Source organism: Nyctibius grandis, chromosome 1 (genome assembly GCF_013368605.1).
Source record: "Nyctibius grandis isolate bNycGra1 chromosome 1, bNycGra1.pri, whole genome shotgun sequence".
Lineage (NCBI taxonomy): Eukaryota > Metazoa > Chordata > Aves > Nyctibiiformes > Nyctibiidae > Nyctibius > Nyctibius grandis.
Genome location: NC_090658.1, coordinates 10,786,680 through 10,805,042, shown reverse-complemented (window position 1 = coordinate 10,805,042; position 18,363 = coordinate 10,786,680). Strand labels below are relative to the sequence as shown.

The window sequence follows — 18,363 nt, the reverse complement described above, 5'->3', positions numbered from 1 at the left end:
AACTTTTCCTACTGGAAGCCAACATTTTGCTGTAATCTGAAGCCTAAAATCTGGTCCTTACTGCGCTATTTTTGGTATCTGCTTGAGGAATTCCCTTGCAGTAGAAGAGTTAAATGTTCTTGGAAAGATCAGATGCTAGCGGCTAATGACTTGAATCTATCTCCTTGCCATTGCAAGGCTTTTACTGTAGGGCATTTCAGTAACATTGTAGTTTCTGTCAAGGAGATCTTGATCATGCCATTTCTGATTATTTTGTTTTCTTTGTGCTTTAACTGATGGGTTGCTTAACTCAGCTTTGCTTTCAGAGTCATGCACAGTTGAGAGGTTATCCATTGCTTTGCTAATGTTCATCTTAAGTTAAAGGGAACATTCTGGTCTATGAGCAGTTTCTTCTTTTGAATTTACACGTCTCAAATATTTCTTTAGAGATACTGTTTGCTTGTGGCCTCCCAGTTTTTTAGGTCTTATGTAAGAGCCGAACATGCTATTTCCAGTTTTGCCTTAAAGATACACAGAGAAGGAACTATTTATACCTGCTTTTATGTGTTGTAATTACATTGTCTCTTTGCTGTCATGTCTTTGTTAGACTGTTACTGTTAATCTACAAAAAGATAATGAATTATGTGATAGGTGTATGAGGAGAGCAGATATTGTTCCCTATTTACTGCAAGCAGATAATAAGATACCCTGGTTTGATAGTAAATGTTTTAGAAACCTAGTTAGTGGCTTGAGATAAAAGAAGAGTATGCATTTTGTCTTTACAAATTCTTGCCCTCTCAAAACTTCTGACAACTACTATTCTAATCGCTTCCAGTATTACTGATTTCTGTTTTCTCTGTTCTTTTGAGTGTTTCAAATTAACCTGAGGTACCTTCTTAAATACTTGTAATCTTAGAAAAAGATTTCAAAAAAGATCTGCAGTAACAGAATTTAATCTGACCAAATTAACCAGCAATGTTTTTGTTTTTTTTTCTTTAAAGTAAAATGTCAATATGTACTTTTAAGTGTATCAGTGAATTACATTTAAAGCATGACTTTAACAGTGGTCTTATTTTTATGATACTGAAATTTGTTTGTGAAATTCCTTCATAATTAATATCAAAGTATGAATATAAGGAAGCATATGGAAGCAAGAAAGCTAACTAGTGCATTTTTAACTGGGTATTTTTGTTTTGTTTTGAAAACAGTTTGCAGAAAATGGCATCTGAAAAAGAATGCAATTTTTTAATAGTTTTTTTGTGGAAAATGTTGGCCAACTGCGTGTTTTGAGGAATTGATGGAAATCCCTCATCAGTCTAATGTTATAAACTATTGTGATTCAGAAAAATTTGCTGATACTTGTCAACATAAATCTGTGATTGTGGCTAAAATAATCTGGTCTAAAGATGAACACTTAAACTCTTTTGATTCTTCACTTCAAGCTATAAGGTCTGCTGCCAGAAACCTGGGTTGTTGCGTGTTACAAATCATGGAAATAGCTGTTCTATTATGTGCAAATAAGAACTGCTATAATTTCCCTCAAAGCAGAATCTTCACTGTATTGTGTGCTGAAAAATCAGTGGTTTCCATTTGTTTAGAATTTGCATGTTTCAAGAATGTTTAAATGAACAGTTAAGTACAAAAGTGCATGTTAACTTTAGTATCTGACTTCTAAATTCGACAGCCAATTCCCTCAAAAATGTGGGGAAGATAAATAATCTGCATGTTGGTCATAGATTTATTCAAAATCTACTTTGTGAGTTAAATCACGTTTTGGGTTAATCGCTTCAAATACCAGATTTACAAAATTATATAGCCTAATGTCATGACAAAGAATATGTCTGAGTTGGGCATAAAGTACTACAAAAGATGAAGCTGCAATTCCAGCTCTTAGCCCCTATTTGAGATGCCAGACAAAGCAGGGATTAACTAAATGGATTGATGAACAAAGTTGTTGTTCTGTCAGACCTGTGGGTTTTCACCATGTTAATGTTCCAGTGGACGATAACGAATTTGGTTCAATAGTTTATGGTCGGCAGGTGGAACACTTTTGAAAGTTGAGAAAGGGGATCATAATGAAATTCTGTCTGAAGAAAACTACATTAAGGCTAAAAATTCCCATGCTGTTTTTTATATTGCAAAGAGAATTGGGATTATGCCCCATTAAAAAAAAAAAAAAAATCACTAATTAGTCAGTCAAGGGGAGGCAGAATACTGGTATGACTTTTTTCCTTCTGTTTCACTTTGAGTATAATAATCTTTTGAGTTCTGTAAACAACAATTAAATTGTGTTACCATAACAACCTTACACTCATATATAATACAAATTCATACATTTTGTGTCTCTTTAACTTTGACTTTTAAAATGCAGCTGTAACATCATAGGAAGTAGCTGACATTAAAAAAAATATACACAAGTCCATACAATTGATTATGCTTATCGGTTAAACTGATTAAACATGTAGTAGACTATCAAGCCTATGATCAGATTTTTAAATACACAGTTAACGTTCCTTGCAGATCCTGTTTTGGCAACTGTTATGGAAACATATCTGGAGCAGAGTATGGTGGTGCTGGACTGCTGCTGTGTAAATGGTTCCTACGATGTTTTAGAATTGCTTTGAAATGAAACACTGAAGGAAGTTTTTTCTTCTCTACGGCAGAAATTGCAGGAGAGAAAATTTTTAGATGGTCAGAGATCTTCCTACATGTTTGATTGGGCTTTGACAGTCTGTTTCATCCCCTGTGCAGCTTCTTCATGTTATCTTTGTCCTGTGCTTGTCCCTACCATTCTTGTTCCTTGCCTCCCTTTTTTCATGTTAACTGGAAAGAAAAGGAGTCTTGTAGGTAAATTCTCTTTGACTGTGACGCTCGCTGCTCTAATGTTATTCAGTTTGTTTTCTGAGTGCTGCATCTTGGGGTTTTTTTTAGATCAACCTTGACCCTAAGGATTTTCTCAACTCTTATTATGATTTATTTTTAGCTCAGGTTGAGGTAATAATACAGTAAATGGTCAACAAAAAATACGGGTAGAGTTGTTATGATGGTTAATATATGGAAGTATGTCCAGTGCAGGTTAGGAATTAATTTTAGTTGGCGTTTCTTGCATGAGATCTTCTGATGTCAAGTGATGGAGCAGTTACTAATACAGAGCTGAATGCAATATTTCAGATAACTCAAGTGAAAACCAACTTGCACAAGCCTATAAATCTTAGGTTTAAAAATAAAACAAAACATACGTGCTTTTGGTGAAACGTACAGACAAATTTTCTTTTTAAGGGGAAAGTTCAGAAGTGTTTTTCAAGGCCTCTGATTCATAGTGTTAGGATATGTCTTTGAGAGATAGTTAAAAAAAACCCCACTTTTTAGTTAGGCTTCATTGTTTAGTCTGAGTCATGATGACTGCAATTTTGTTATTTAGTTTGTTTAAGTAATATTGGCCTATATAATGCATAAATTAGGAGGCTCATCAGCATTCTGCTGCATCTATTTCCTATCCATAAAGCTGTGGTAATCTAGGTAGGCCACGGAGCTAGTGGCACTTCTTAGCCAAGCAGAAGAGGTGCAGCTGATCAAAGCACTTTCCAATATTTTAGAAAACTTTGGGCTGTAGGAGTGCAACATGGATTTGTTTTACTACCGAACCACAAAACTATACGTTACTGTGGTTCTTTATATACAGGGCTGTCAGGTTATGTATTTGCCAGTTGGAAACAAATTTGAGGTTGCTTCTGTCTTCAACTTTTTTCCTCTCTTCCTCCTGACTTTTCATCAATAAAAACAAAGTTTCTGTGAGAGGGGAGGTTGGTGTACCTAGATTTAGTCTCATATAATTGCTTGCATGACTTGATTATTCTAAAACTGTTTCAAAAGAAGAAAAATCTGATCTGTATCCATTTGGAGTTATATATAGTATGATTCTTTTGTGTTAACCTTTATTATTCATACTGCATGGAAAGCTTCAAGACTGGGTCTTGTGGACTTCAGAAATCTTGGTTTCAAAATCAAATGTGTTAAATTCCTAGCTTTAACTTGTCTCAGCACAGAACCATTTGACTTTCTTAAGCATATAATGTTTTATAGACTACCTGTTTGAGAGCTATTGAAATATTTAGGGATTTTAATTGGGTTTCTACTTCAAATTTCTGTGGGTTTAGGTATATAGCATTTTCTTTGCAATGTAAATCAACAGGCTGTAGAACTGTCATTTTCTATTTTAAAATCTTTTATTTCTAAACGGCTTTAGAGATGTGTTTTAGAGGGCTTGTACATCTCCGCCTAATAAAAAATAAAGCATGTCATCATGTGATAAAACTACCGTTGAGGTTGCAGTGGCTTCAATCATAGTTCTTGGTCAAGGAGCTGCTTATCCCACCCTCCAGTATTGCTTCCCAAAAGCAGATTGGAGGTGTTTTTTGTAGTGCTCATGTTTTTGCCTTCCTTCTTTCCAGCCATTTCATTGTTTCTGTTCAAAGTCCTTTTACTTCTGTAATGTTGAAGGCTTATATCCAGTCAGTGCTGTCCTTGAAATAGTGTTGAGGGTTTTTTGTTTGTTTCAAGAACTAGTTTATTGCCTTTACAGTCTCTTCAACTTTTGTCACATGGGGTAAGGTGATAAATACAGTGTCCACTGAATTTTCCAAATAGGTGTAACAATTCTTGTTAAATTTCAGGAAGTTTAATAGTAAATTTATGCTGTTGTCTACTGAGATTCAGCTGCAGACTCATGAACTCAAATTTAATTACAGGGATGATTTGTTATAATCAAATAAACTCACTCCTTTTTTAATTTTAAAAAAAAAAAAAAAGAAAAGAAACCAAGAAATCCTTTACCTTTTCCAGGAATTAGAGGGAAGGGAGCTAGTCCCATCCCGATTAAAGCAGTTTTCTCTGTCCTTTCTCCTAGATGTCAGTGTGTTGCTAAAGAGCTACTGATTCATGACCCTAGGAGTCATGAATTCCAGATACAATGCCATTCAGTGTTGAAACAACTCCCCTCTAGCTTTAAATAGTGCTATCCCCAAGTTAAGGTACCTTGAGATGAGCACAGCTAATACATACCAAATCTACCTAACTGGTCCTTTTGTTTTTTTTTCTCTACAAAAGAACAACCAACACTTCCACCTACCAGGGCATATCTTTGTGTACAGCATATGGATCTTCCTCTATATTAAAACATTCAGAAAGCAATTGTAGTCTGAATATACTGGGCATTTAATCTTAGTGTTGATGGTTGACTGCAGTAGATCTTGAAAATTTGGTTATAAAGATGGAATGGCTGTTCTGATAGTTACAAAGAAGAAATGCTAATATCATATTTAGTGGATTGAAAACCCAGAAGCTTGGAAAGGGAACAGGTTGGAGTAATCTCAGTGGGAGCTGAGAGTCACACTCTACAAACATCTTGGAAAGGATCTTTACATTCATGTATGACATGAAACAGCAATTGCTAGACCTTGATATAAAAGGGAGAGTGCTCTTGAGAGATGAGGCCTTTGAGATAAGAGAGTGAAGCTCTTCTCTCAAATACCTTGTTAAGTAGCTGATGCTGAGTAAGCCTATGTGGGAGCTTGTTGACAACTTACTCTTTATTCTAAACAAAATTCCTTTGCAGTCTTTTTCAGTTTGCATGTGATGTTACAAATTACTTCATGGTTTCATCTGATAAGCATGATGTTCTTTTATAACTGCGAAGTACCTTTTTTTTAAAAAAGAAAAAAAAAAAAAGTGAAAGCATGTTAGTCACCTTAAAGATACCAGACTTCCCTGGCAAATACCAAGAGTTGTTTGGCTCACGTGTTGTGGTATGTTGTGCTTGAGAAGAACCGAAGAGCTTCGTTTGGTGTTGTTATACCCTTTGTGTGCTGCTGTTTGGGTGTACCTATAAAGTAGTTTGCTAAAGGTGTTGGAGTTAAGGATCGTGTTTTACCTGTGTTTCAGAACTAGTATTGCAAAGTCTGCACTTATTCTGGTGATTAGAAATTCAAATACTTGCTAATATGTATAGGTTTTTTCCACTCTTTTTCTGTAGATAATGCTTAGTATGTTGTTACAATTTATTCATGACAAGTGTCATTTGGAATGAAAAGAGCTCAGTTGTAGCTCTCATTTTAAGGGCTGCAAGGTATGAACTGGTTAAGCGATGTGTACAATTGTGAATCTGTAAATAGTAGTAGTTACTGCTTCATTAATTACACATAATACTGAAAAAAATCAAGGAGAGAAAATCCTCCATCCATCCTTTGCTTGTTACTGTAATGGTTTGCAATGTTAAGATGGAGTCCTTAGTCTGTTGCTATCTAGGCCATGGGAATACTTTCTTCTTTTTTTTTCCCGGTGATTTAATGATTTGTGTTTTAAATGTTTTATGGATAATCTTGCTCCGTTCTGCTTTTGAGAATAAGCTTTGATGAAGAAGTTTGTTTTGCTCTAGGCTTTGCTGGTGCTCATAATGGCATTTCCCAACTGGCGGTTCCTAAGACAAAAGCAGGCTGGCAGCAGCAGCTGTGAAGACAGCGCACATTGCCTCGCAGTTATGAAATCCAAAGAACGGGGAGACCTAACAGACACCCATGAACTGGTAGAAACTTAAACAGTAGAGCAGCAGATCATAGGTAGTGATTATAACAGCAGTTCCTTCCTCCAGTTGTTCACTGTTTCAAAGCTTGAGGAAGCATCTTTCAAAGTCTTTGGAGCTACTGTCTGAAGGTGCTTAAATACATGACTGTTGAGGTGTAGTCCATCAAGTGGCTTAATTTCTGTTGCACAGTCAGCTGAGTGCACTGAGTGTGGGAAAAGATGGACTAAGGTCATTGGCTGTTTTCTGAATTGCTCGTGAAGGGAAGTAGAAAACTTTTGGGTTAAAATTCAATTTAGTTGTGTTGGTGTGTTGTGTAACAGCTCAAGACCAATGTGTTTTGTTTTCTGGCATTTCAACACAGTCTGCTGAGAATGTGATCATGTAGTAGTTTACAAGAGACTTAAACTTTCCGCAGTAGATTCTCTGTGACTTCTAAACCAAAATAATTGGTTAGAAAATGGGTTTGGGAAATGTTACTTTCTCATATCTAATATGGACATTGACCTATCTAAAATAAAATGTGAAACAATAAACATAAAAAAATATGAAAGATTACAGAAGTTAGCCAAATTCTAATATCCTTTTTTCCCTTTTATAGAAATACATTAACTTTGATGTGGAACTAAACAATGGAACCAGATATTATTCGAATGTACTCCTCATCCCCTCCACCACTAGACAATGGAGCTGATGATGACGATGAAGATGAATTTGGAGAATTTGGAGGATTTTCTGGTGTAAGCACTGCTGGTGTAGCTTTTGCTGATTTTGATACACCGGACTACAGTCATCCGAAGGAGGAGTTTATACCCACAAATCATTTCATCCCACTTCATGATTATTCCGACAACGTAGCTAGCATTGCAACTTTCACATCTGTTAAAAATGTTAAAGACTGCATTGCAGAACTTCCTACTCTTACTAAGGAACTTCCTGATATGTCAGCTACTAGTACCAGCAAAGAAAAAACTAAGTTTAGAACTTCAGGTACCGCTTTAGAAGATGTAAACAAAAGAGGGGAACAAAGAGACAACACTGGGAAATCGGAGGGTTTTTCTTCTCGTGTTGTTAGAACTGGTATAGCAGTTGAAAGCCAGGATGAGCAAATAGATGCTTGTAATGGTGAGAAACTTCCGTGTCTAGAGATTCTAACAAACGGATTTGCAGCATCAGACCCTGTAAATCCTCAGGGAACAGAAGATCTAGACAGTATCGGTGACTCAAAGGGACTGAAAACTGTTAGCACCCATAGTACTGAGAAAAATTTGAACTCAATGCCTAGCTCAGGTGAAGACTTTGCAGATTTTGCTACATTCTCAAACAAAAAAACAATCCACTTAGAGGGAACAGGACCTACAAAACTCAGTGTTCTTAATGAAAGAGACTCTCTGAGCATTCAGGAGAACAACAGAATAAACAGAGTAACTTGTATTGAAGAAGAGGTTTGCATTTCAGAAATTAGTTGTGAACAGGGTCCCTCAGCACCGGAAGATAATGAATTTGCAATTTCTAGTACGTCTGAAACAACTGGAAGTTCAATATGCACTACTGAAAATGGAGAACACAGTGGGAGGAGAAGACAACATGGCACAGAGAATGGCAAAGATTTTAGTAGGCCTGATGACTCTTCAGGATCAGAGGACATCAAGGTTGATAAGATCCAAAGCCTAAGCAGTAATCTTGCAGGAGAAAAATTGAGTGATTCTGAAGATCTTAAGAATGGTGGAAGTAGTACTGAAGTTGTAGCTTGCAGTGACACACACGACGATGATTTTGGTGATTTTGGTTCAGTCAGCAGTGCATCTCCCACCTTCATTAATGCTGAAGAATCGATAAATGCTCTAGATTTAGAAGGAACTTCTGAACAGCCCGCACATATTAGCAAACCTAATGATGAATTTGGTGAATTCAGGGACACAAGTACTGTTTCTCAGCAGCCAGCAAGGTTGGATCAAGCTGAACTAAATCAGACTGCTAACACTTCAGAATGTGATACTACCAGTAAAACTTCAGGCTTCGACTTCCAGCATACTCCTGAGGTAGAAAATGGTGATGATAGTGAATTTGGAGACTTCGATTCAGTGCCAAAACCTCAAGATGAGAGTGTTGCTTTTCAGGACTCTGACGACTTTGCGGACTTCAGTTCAGCAGGTTGTAACCAGGCTACAGACTGGAATGCTTTTGAAGATGAACAAAAAGACAGCTGTTCTTGGGCTGCCTTTGGAGATGAGCAAGCTGGTGAATCTCATCACAGAAAAGAGACGTGGCAGTCACATAGGACAGATGCATCTGCCAGGACTGATGGTCCAGTATTACACAAGACTGACAGTTTTGCTTTAGCATCTTTCCAGGGATCTACCAGTAAGCAATCTCAAGAGCCAGCACCTTCAGTTCAGGTAAGGGTGTTCTTGATTTTGTTTGGTCTTGTTCTGCTCTTGTGCATACGGCTCTTCCTGGTTCCTGCTTCTGCGTACAACAAATGTTTGAATAGTCATTGTTTGTCTTGTGGGAGAGATTTAATTTGGTGGGTGAGACGGGCTAGAATGAAGTAGTGTGCTGTGTTTGCATCTTATATCTTTTCTGCTGTTACTTCCTGCAGAAAAATGAGCAGGGTATGCTGGAACTTGTGTGCATTTGTTTTGACAATTACATGTGGTCCTTTGCAGAAACTGATCAAAGGAATAAGCAGTCATTAACATTTCGGAGCCTGTGGTAGTTCTTCCTTTGGTTCACAGTTCACTGGCTTTTGCAGGGGGACTCTGCCTTTTCATAAAACAGTGGTGTGACTGAAAGCTGAGATTACTGGTTCCCATGATTTTTCATCACCATTCTCTCTCATGTTTTCAAAATCTGATTTAAAATGATGACTTAATTTGTAAATAGCTGCACTGATTTGCTTAAAGCAGAGAGCATGATAAAATATGACTTATGGAGTTCTGTCCCTGGTATTCCAATGCCTGGCAAGTTAACCATTTAAAAGTTATTTAAAAATAAGTCTCTGTTGTACATTAATTGTGGGGAGCTCCACGTTATAGCAACATCACAAATATAGGATTGATTATTTCTTAAAGCTGCTGCTATTTCTAATTAGGAGTTTTGGGGAGGGTGAAGTAGATAGGTTTATTTCTTACCCCCACCCCGTAGGTTTTCTGCCTTAGTTGCTAAGTATGTATTAATTCCGAACTAATTCCTTCCTAGGTCTTTCACCAGTCATCTTTGAGATCTGTGCCTGTTTATACGTAGATATTTTTTTAATGTTACTTTTACAAAATTCAGAACAACAATTTGAGTGTAATATTCTCTTCAATGCTTCTTCTTAATCATGTCATCCCGTATGAGTAGTTTAGAGTATGCTCTCTTTTTGAAGCATGCAGCAACACCAGCAATAAAGGATGTTAGTGGTAATATGTATCTAAATGGTTTGGATCTTCACTGGCAATAAAAGGACATGAGGTAAGTCCTTCCTTCCAGGACCTTGCATAGGCTTGGTGACAGTCCTGCCTCTTTCCGTACCTACCAGTGACAGATGAAATGGCTTTTCAAAGAAGGTTGTGCCAGCCAGAGCTTTGCAAGCATCAGCAAACAGAATGGAGCTTTTGGGGCTCAGTGCTGATTTCTTGTCACATTAAAAGGTGTGAACCTCAGCTCCCGACACTCCCTTCTTGCTGTTTTGTGCAATGACTAACACACCAAATTTCAAAGTGGCTTCACAAGCCGAAAAAAAGGCTTGCAAGTGAACCTGCAGGTTGATTTTTGTGCCTATGTAAAACCTTGCTCATCATCACCTGAATGTGTGGTCCATTTCTCAAGTTGAAAGCACAGATCTATTGTTACCTCTTCTGTTGGTCGTTCACCCATAAAATTGGAGAGTACTAAGGTCATTTGTGGAATTAATCTAAATTGTTCCTGTTGCTGCTTGAAGGACTGTCCACAATCTGACAAAGAAATGGGGTGGGGAGATGATTCTAGTAAATTATCAATTGTTCTAGTTAATCATGCTATTAAGGGATAGTCTGAAGGTTTCAAACATTTACTTTTAACTTAGAATTTTCTGTAATTTTATGATGGAGTTTCAATAGAAAATGCTTCTGAATGTAGATGTTTATAAAAGCAGAACCTTCAGAGGTTCTGTAATTATGGTGTTGTTTTTTTCCTCCCTCCCCAAGTCTGCCTTAACAAAAGATGAAAGACAGGTTACAATGGAAGTTCTTCAGTGATCTGTCATGAAGTCATACAGTAGTTTGGTTAGATTGTAAAGCAAGTTTTAAGACGTAAATATTTTTCTCATTCCTTCTCTTTGTACTACAGCCAGTTGTGACTGTTTGGATAGAAAGTGATGTTCTGCCTCCCCTGCCAGTGAGGAAGTACAACCCAGAGAATGTTTTACACAAATAAGCTATAGAGGAAGTTGAGCTGGATATGTTTTCTCTGTTGCAATAGTTTCCTTAGCCTTGCAATGACTGTTAGTTGCTACATTTTTTTTTTTCTGTTAACTCTTAAAACAATAGTTACATATTTTCAAAACTTACTTGGTGTTCTGTAAGTGCTTTAAGTTTTGGAAGGATCTATTGAAACCTTTTTATATTTCAAAAAATGTTTTAATCTTAAATAGTAATTATGTTTTTAATCCATTGAGCCACAGTTTAGTAAGTTGCAATTAGAAACACTGAGATTGGTTGAGTCAACATGAGCCAGCAGACAGTCCCAGTACTTTGAGTGCAGAATCTTAGTAAAATTAAACTCAGATTTTAATCGGCTTCCTTACTTTTGCTTAAGAGGGTGTCACTGAAGTTAAAATACAGCATTTTAAAGTATTTGCTGATCTCCTCTTTCCCATGTATTAAAGTTCTGGAGCTATTTGAGGCAAAAGCAGAAACGCATGCAAAATAAAGCTAGAGAGAGGTAAGCAGACAAAGTTTTTTATTACCCTGACCAAAGAAGGATACGGAGGAGCAGATCACTTGTATCAATGTATTAACTATTTTAGGCAGACCTAAAAAGCACTTGCTGTAGCACTTTAAAGGGAGCAGGCTGTGCAAGGGAGAAGTACTGCATGTATTAGACACTTGAGATTGATGTGAAAATCGAGACCTTGGCTTAGGCTAAAGGTAGACTGGGATCACTTACAAGATACTGTATACACTTGGTCTGTAATATTGAGACTAGGAGAGTCACTGTGATGTGGTAGTGAAACAATTTTGAATGGTGCATAAACAGAAAGACCTTAATGTAATTCTTTACTTTTCAGTTTTCTGCTTGTCTATACTTAGCCAGCAGCATTAGTGTTTAAATGTGGAAATGATGTATACAGCAATTTTCATCCATCCAGAATGCAGCAAGAAAGGAAAATTTACCAGTAGCTCAAGTTCCTTTGCCCATGGTCTCTGCATATTTTGCTTTCTGTTTCCGTAGTTTGTGTATTCTGAATATGGAGGCAGCAGCAAAATTTTGTGCTTTCTGCATGTGGTCTTGATTGTAAGGTGTATGTCAGGCAAACTGTTTTAAAGATTGTGGATTTGGTATAATGTTTAATTAAAAATTAGACTTTGCTTGAGTTCAGCTGATTAATCCAGTTTTTCTTACAAAATATAGAATGTAAAAGAAGAAAGTAAGGGGAAAAGGGTCACAAAAATGACCTTATGTAGTGACATGTAGTGGTAAAAAGACCGTTATGCCTTTTCTCCATTACCTTTGGTCTTAGGCTTTCTGAATCCTGCACACGATCAAAAAATGTAGGATTTGTAACATGCTGACCTCTTCTATTCAGGAGGGTTGCATGGAGGGGAAAGAAAAAGGGCATGGTATGTGGTATTCAGTTAGAATTGCTGGAAGAATTTGTAATCCCTTAGGAAAAAGTTCCACTTTCAAAGGCTGATGTGCACAGATGCGCAAACTGTTATTTGAACCCATATTAATACTACCATGTACCTTAATCATTTAATGTCTGTCTTCAGCTGAAAAATATGTAATATTTGGTTTCAGTATAGCTTCAGGTTTGCATTTGGGATGTGCCTTTGTGTTCATTAAAACTGATTTAGGATGTAGTAGTGGGTGAATTGGTTGATCTAGCAAGTTTTGAGCAAACCTGCACTGTACCATATGCATTAATCCCCTTTATGTGATCGCATAACACACTACTAAATTATGTTTATAAAGGAATACAAGGCTCATAGCAGAGCTTTTTTCCATGACATAGTATTGAACATTAGTCAGTTGAGGGGGTTACTCTGCACTATTGTGCATTAAGAATATATACAGGACTTAACTGCTCTGTTCTTTGCTGCCTATTACCTGTGGTAGTCATGTGGGTGGGTAATAGGGCTGTGCCTAGCTGTGTTCAAGGAGTATAGGCATCTCTAGCGGAGGAGGAGATGAATAATGGCTTAGTTGAAAGGCCAAAACTCTTACCTGATTTAGCTGAGTTAACAAATCCTGGAAAGGGAGGAAAGGAAACGTGAACAGTCCTCCAGGTGGGTTTTAAGATCCTCCGCTTATTAGAGAGCCTGTGCTCACAGGCTCTACCTTTTCAGATTAGTCAGATAGTGTGGGTGATGTAGAGTTACTAAGCCACAAGTATGCATCAAGACAAAGAAAACCTTGCATCACTGTGACTTAGAGAGTACTTTGTCTTGGGCAGTGAATGAAGTCATTCTATTGGAAAAAAGTAATTATGACCATAAAGACTTCAGCCTTCCAGTTCACTAAGAAATTAAGATAGTGTTGGCTAAATTAAGTTCAGACAGTTGAGTAACAACTTACAGCGTAAATATGTCTGTCTGGAAAAGTTTGTTGGGTTTGTTTTGTTTTTTTTTTTTTTTAAAGTCCATAGCACAGTTTTTAAGTATGTGTAGCTAAATAACAGTAGGAAACAGACCATTAAAAGTAGCCCATAGTTGCTGTATTTCAGAAGAGGCTGGCTAAGGGGATCTTATAAAAGAAAATAGTTTGGGAGGGGGGTTGTTTTAGCATTTCTGTTTATCACAGAACAAAATTATTTTCTATTTTGTACATATAAGTTTTGTCTACTATACTTCCTCTCAGAGCCTGGCTGAAAAGTTAGCACAACACCACTAGATAATAATAACATGATGGACTGAGATGGGAAGTAAGTTCTATGTAGTCTGTAGGTAAGTAACTGCTAAACTTCACTTTGCCTGCATGGAAGATGCATGATTTGATACATCAACTGAGGTAGAATAAATGTGCAAGCCTTCCAGCAAGGAGGGTGACAGTTTCACAGTTCTACAGTGGACTTCCGTATGGTTTGTAATTCCCTCATATCAAGCAGTGAAAAGACCATAAAAGTCTTGTTCTTCTTTCTCAAGCCACTAAATTTTCACATTTGCTTTACAGCCAAGCTCAAGATCTTTATAGTTACTGTTTTAAAATGTTTTTAGGGGATATTTAGAACTATCACTGCCTTTTTATAACTCTTGAAATTATTGTAAAAATTTTTGCTTTTCATTTCTCATTGGTGAGAATTTTTAGCTCTTGTGGCATCATACTTGATTGCATAACTACATAGCATCCTCTTGCTGGCTTGTAAATCTCAGTTTAGGACCAGTGTTTCTATTATAAATTATCTGCGGGAATAAAAATGAAACAATTCACTTTTTTGCCTGTAAGAAATTTATGTCACCATCTTAAATGTAACTGCTTTTTTGGGGTGGGAGAAAAGCCATCATATCTGGATCATGAGAAGTTAAACTAGTGTTCTTTGTAAGCTTTGCTTCTTTTCTTTACTCAGGAGTTTTTCTGCCTGCAACTCTTCCCCCATTGCTTCTGGGAAGGTGTGCAGTTTGCTAAGCAGAGCCTGCACATCAGAGAACGACATAAATTGTTGCTATGTGGAAGGCAAGCTGATTCTTAGTTTAAGCAGTCCGTAAGCCTTTCCAAAGAAAAAACTACCCACATTTAACTAGGAACGTAGTGATTTGTTTATGTGCATTTAGTTAACTGTTCAGATTTGTTTCTTCATGCTTGAGCCCAAAAGAGTTTGAGGCCCACTGAAGTTGATTAGTGTGTTCCCTATGGTGAGTTGCATCCATTGAAATCAGTTTTTCAGCTCCCCTATGTTAACTGTGTGGTCATGTAGTTTAGCTCTTAAAGGAAAAAAAAAACAACCAACCAAAGAAAAACAACAACAAAAAAAAATCCCAAAGCCCCACATGTGGTGAAGGTACAGGAGCATATGGCGACTTAGCTCCACACAGGCAAAGGTGTTGCTGGAAAATATGGTTTGGTTGTTAGAAAACCCAGCAAAGGAAGTTTCTCATTTAACCTGTACTTTAATTTGTTAAAATGGTCATAACTGCCTGTGTTAGGCACTCTTTAGAGTGGATTCATGATTTAAAATAAATAAATAAAATCTGTCTGGTTAATCGGTTTCTCTTCTTGGCTTCTGGCCACTGAGCTTTGTTCTGCTGTTTTCTGAGAGCTTTCGCTTGGCTTCTGAATTCTAACTAGAAGCTGATCATGTCCATATGGACTTTATTCCTTTCCTAAATCATACATTTAGCATCTTGGATCCTTCATATGCTTATTTCTGTCTCCTTTCTTACGTTTTTCTATCCGATAAGACTTGACTATCTAAATATTCTCAAGAATTTAACTATTACACTAGTTTTATTTATTCTTAGGTCTCCCAGTTTTATGTCCAACAGGCGCAAGCAGCCCAGAGCTTGAGTGCTGCTTCCTTCATAGCCTCTTTTCATGGCAGCAGGAAAAGGAAGGCTGAAGGTGACCTCTGCTTTTGACTCTCTCCCTTCTTAAAGCACCTCTAAAGGCTACCAGAGCAGAGATGATGCAGTCTGTAAGCAAGAGTGGGATGGGGGGAATGAGGGATTGCATTGAGGAATGGGGCTGTCCCCTCTGATGGAAAGTGGAGAGGAAGGAGGGACAAAGTGCCACTCCACTCTTGAACTTCCAGCATGAGGAGAAGTTCACTGGCTGAGCTTTTGTGTTTGCTCCACAGCTCATGTGTGATTGGGACCACGGAGAGAAGCAAGAGTCTTCCCCCCCCCGCCCTCCCCAGCACACAAAGTTCCCTGAAACTTCACCCAGAGAAGCTTTACAGCAGTCGTATGGTGAAAACTTCAATTTGTATCAACTGTTGCTGTAGTGTAGCCCAAGTACATAGTCTTTATGGCAAGTTTTAATACCTCCTTTTTGTAGTTCTGAAGAGAGGCAGTGACCTGTCACTGTTGAATTCACGTGGAGGTGACTGGGGAGGATTTAGCTTGCTGGATGGGCAGTGTAGATTTGCTGTGTTGAAGGAGTTCATTGATTCTATAGTCTCGTGGTGGAGAAGAAGAGAAAAACAAATTCTGTAAAGTAAGTACTTTGGCCTTTCAGCTCTGAGGGCTGGATCTTGCCACCTGTTTAAACAGCCAAGGAGATTGATAACCACAGGATTAGAATTTTTCTTACTTGAAGTCTGTTACATCTGTGATATTTTTGTTTCAGGTGATGATTACCATGTATCTTAAGTGTTTATCAAAAACTTTTATGCTTTCCCAGAAACTATGGGGCTATGAGTTTGTCACTGTTTGGAGAATCATGGTTAATTTTTAGAGTGGCAACTGTAGCCTTCTTTCACATCTTCAGTATGTGCCTTTAAGAATTACTCTTCTCAAATGGCAGTGCAGAACACTCGCCTATCAAATATTTTTAGTAACGTGAGAAGTGGAGAAAAGTTCTTGTTTTCTTTTGTGCCTTTTTTTTTCCCCAGGATTTTTCATCCTGAGAGACATGATACTACTGTATATGACAGAAGTAATACTTTCTAACAGTCCATTTTGTGCAAATAATAGATTGAGGTTTTTAGAAGACTGACATTTCCACTAATTTCAAAATTGTGGTAATACCCTTTATACCTGAGAGGTGTGTGACCACAGGATTTCATTATCAGTTAGAAGAACAAGTTCAGCTGCTTCCTTTAGGGACATTGCCACTGCCTGGGAGGGGTGTGTTTGTATGCTCGTCCCTGTGTCCGGTTGCACACATAGAATTAAATACTCTGGTTTGCTATGGAAACCATCCTTCTCTATTGCATGTAAATAAGGCTAAGCATTTCTGGAAATGTAGAAAAGGTGAAAGGAAGTGTAAAGAATGCTATAATTAAACTGTTCCTGAAATTTTGGCACAATTCTTAAGCTCAAATTTGAAATTGGGTACTCACTGAGATGCTGCTTGGTTCTTGGAGACTTCTGTTAATTCTTTCATTGCCTAAGTGAGCATATTCTTAGTCACTCACATGTTCTCAGATGTTGACCCTTTTCAAGAAATGTGATGCCTTGCTGTTTTCATGATACAATGCCTTTTATCTGCCTCTTCCTTTTCACTGGGGATGTGTATTCCTGCTGTATTACAGAAATTAAGTAAGCATCACCTCTCCATGTAAGATAAGGGCAAGTGATATATTGTAGGCAAAATTAAGTTTTAAAACTTAAGTAGAGCATACTTTTGTATGCTGAAACATTGGGCTAGAATCTGGAATACTGTTTAGTGTTACTTCCTAAAAATGTAAATTAGTGTCTTAGTTCTGGTCAACAAACACAAAACAGCCTACTAGTAATGTAACAGGTATTGTAACTTACTGTATGGCCAAAATGAGTGGGCATTAAGCGATGATTAAAACGAAAATTATATATTGTAGAACATGACTCATTATGGTCAGAATATACCAGTAAAGTAATTAAGAGGAAAAGGGGGGGAGTGAAAAGCGTGAGTCAGATATGCTGTGTAATTCAGATCCTTTGATAGTATAATAATTACGGCATTTTGACATGGTGCTTTGCAAATAACAGAACCTGGTGGCTGTCCCTGTCAGGCATTTCTTTCACAGGTAGCAAAACTGAAGAGCTGATGTTCTAAGCAAGTTAATTTTCCTGCTTTTTGCAGTTAGTGGCTGAATAGGGGGAATAGACTGGACAGGCTTGGTTCGCAGTTCCTGACTCATCGTCCTGACTCCAGAATCAAGATAGTCTGATAACGTGGTGTTTGCCCCTCTCATGTTTCCTGTACTATATTTGCTGATGTACATGGTCAGTGGTTTGCTTAATTGAGACAAGAGATGAAGCAAATTTTCAGATAAAAATTCAAATGAGAAATGTTGTAGATAACTATTATAATTGTGAAGCAGATATTCTGGTGCATAAAGGTTTGTCCCACCTATATTGATTGGTCTAATTAAAATATGTAACTTCCACCTACCAGCCTTGCTTCTCTGAACCTTAAATCGTTTCAGTTGTAACAAAAAACCCTCTGGCTGAGGTTTATGTTTGTAAATTCAGCATTGCTGCTGGAATATGCTGCATATCCACAGGAGGGCTCTGCTGGCCTAGCTATACTAGCACACACTCACTGTGGGATGCTCGTGGGATTTTCGCCTACTCGGTTTCTTTTCCATTTCCCCAGTAGAAAAGCTGTGTGCTGCCCTGTGTGCAGTGCAGCAGAGCATCGGAAAGGTGGCTGTTGAGGAGCTCCGAACTAGAAAGACAGTTCTTTTGTGCCAGGCTTGCATCTCCTTCCCCTAGCAAGAAGAGATTCGAGTGCAGCTGTTAAAAATAAGTACATTGAAAAAAAGGCTTTTAATTTCATTTTTATGAGCACATCTTGCAATTGGTACTTTTTAATAAATGTTAAGAGATTACCAGTTACCTATTTTTAATGTTTTGAACTGGGGGAAAAAATATGTTCTGTCAGTGGTATATCTGATGTCTGAGACAATTCATAGACCTATTGAAATTCTGTGTCTATGTAAATACTACAGAGAGGTAGGATAGAAATGTAAGGGAAGAACT

At 37.5% G+C, this 18,363-nt stretch overlaps 1 protein-coding gene across 4 annotated transcripts in view; it reads left to right on the top strand.

Annotated features, from left to right (window-relative positions):
- Window positions 1–18,363, top strand: part of AFTPH (aftiphilin) — a 48,811-nt gene that overhangs the window by 4,812 nt on the left and 25,636 nt on the right. For all 4 annotated transcript variants that reach the window (XM_068412077.1, XM_068412060.1, XM_068412068.1 and 1 more), the window contains exon 2: window positions 7,158–8,955. In XM_068412077.1, coding sequence (XP_068268178.1) covers window positions 7,189–8,955 — 1,767 coding nt within the window. In that variant the 5' untranslated portion in view covers window positions 7,158–7,188. The remainder of the gene's footprint in view (window positions 1–7,157; window positions 8,956–18,363) is intronic.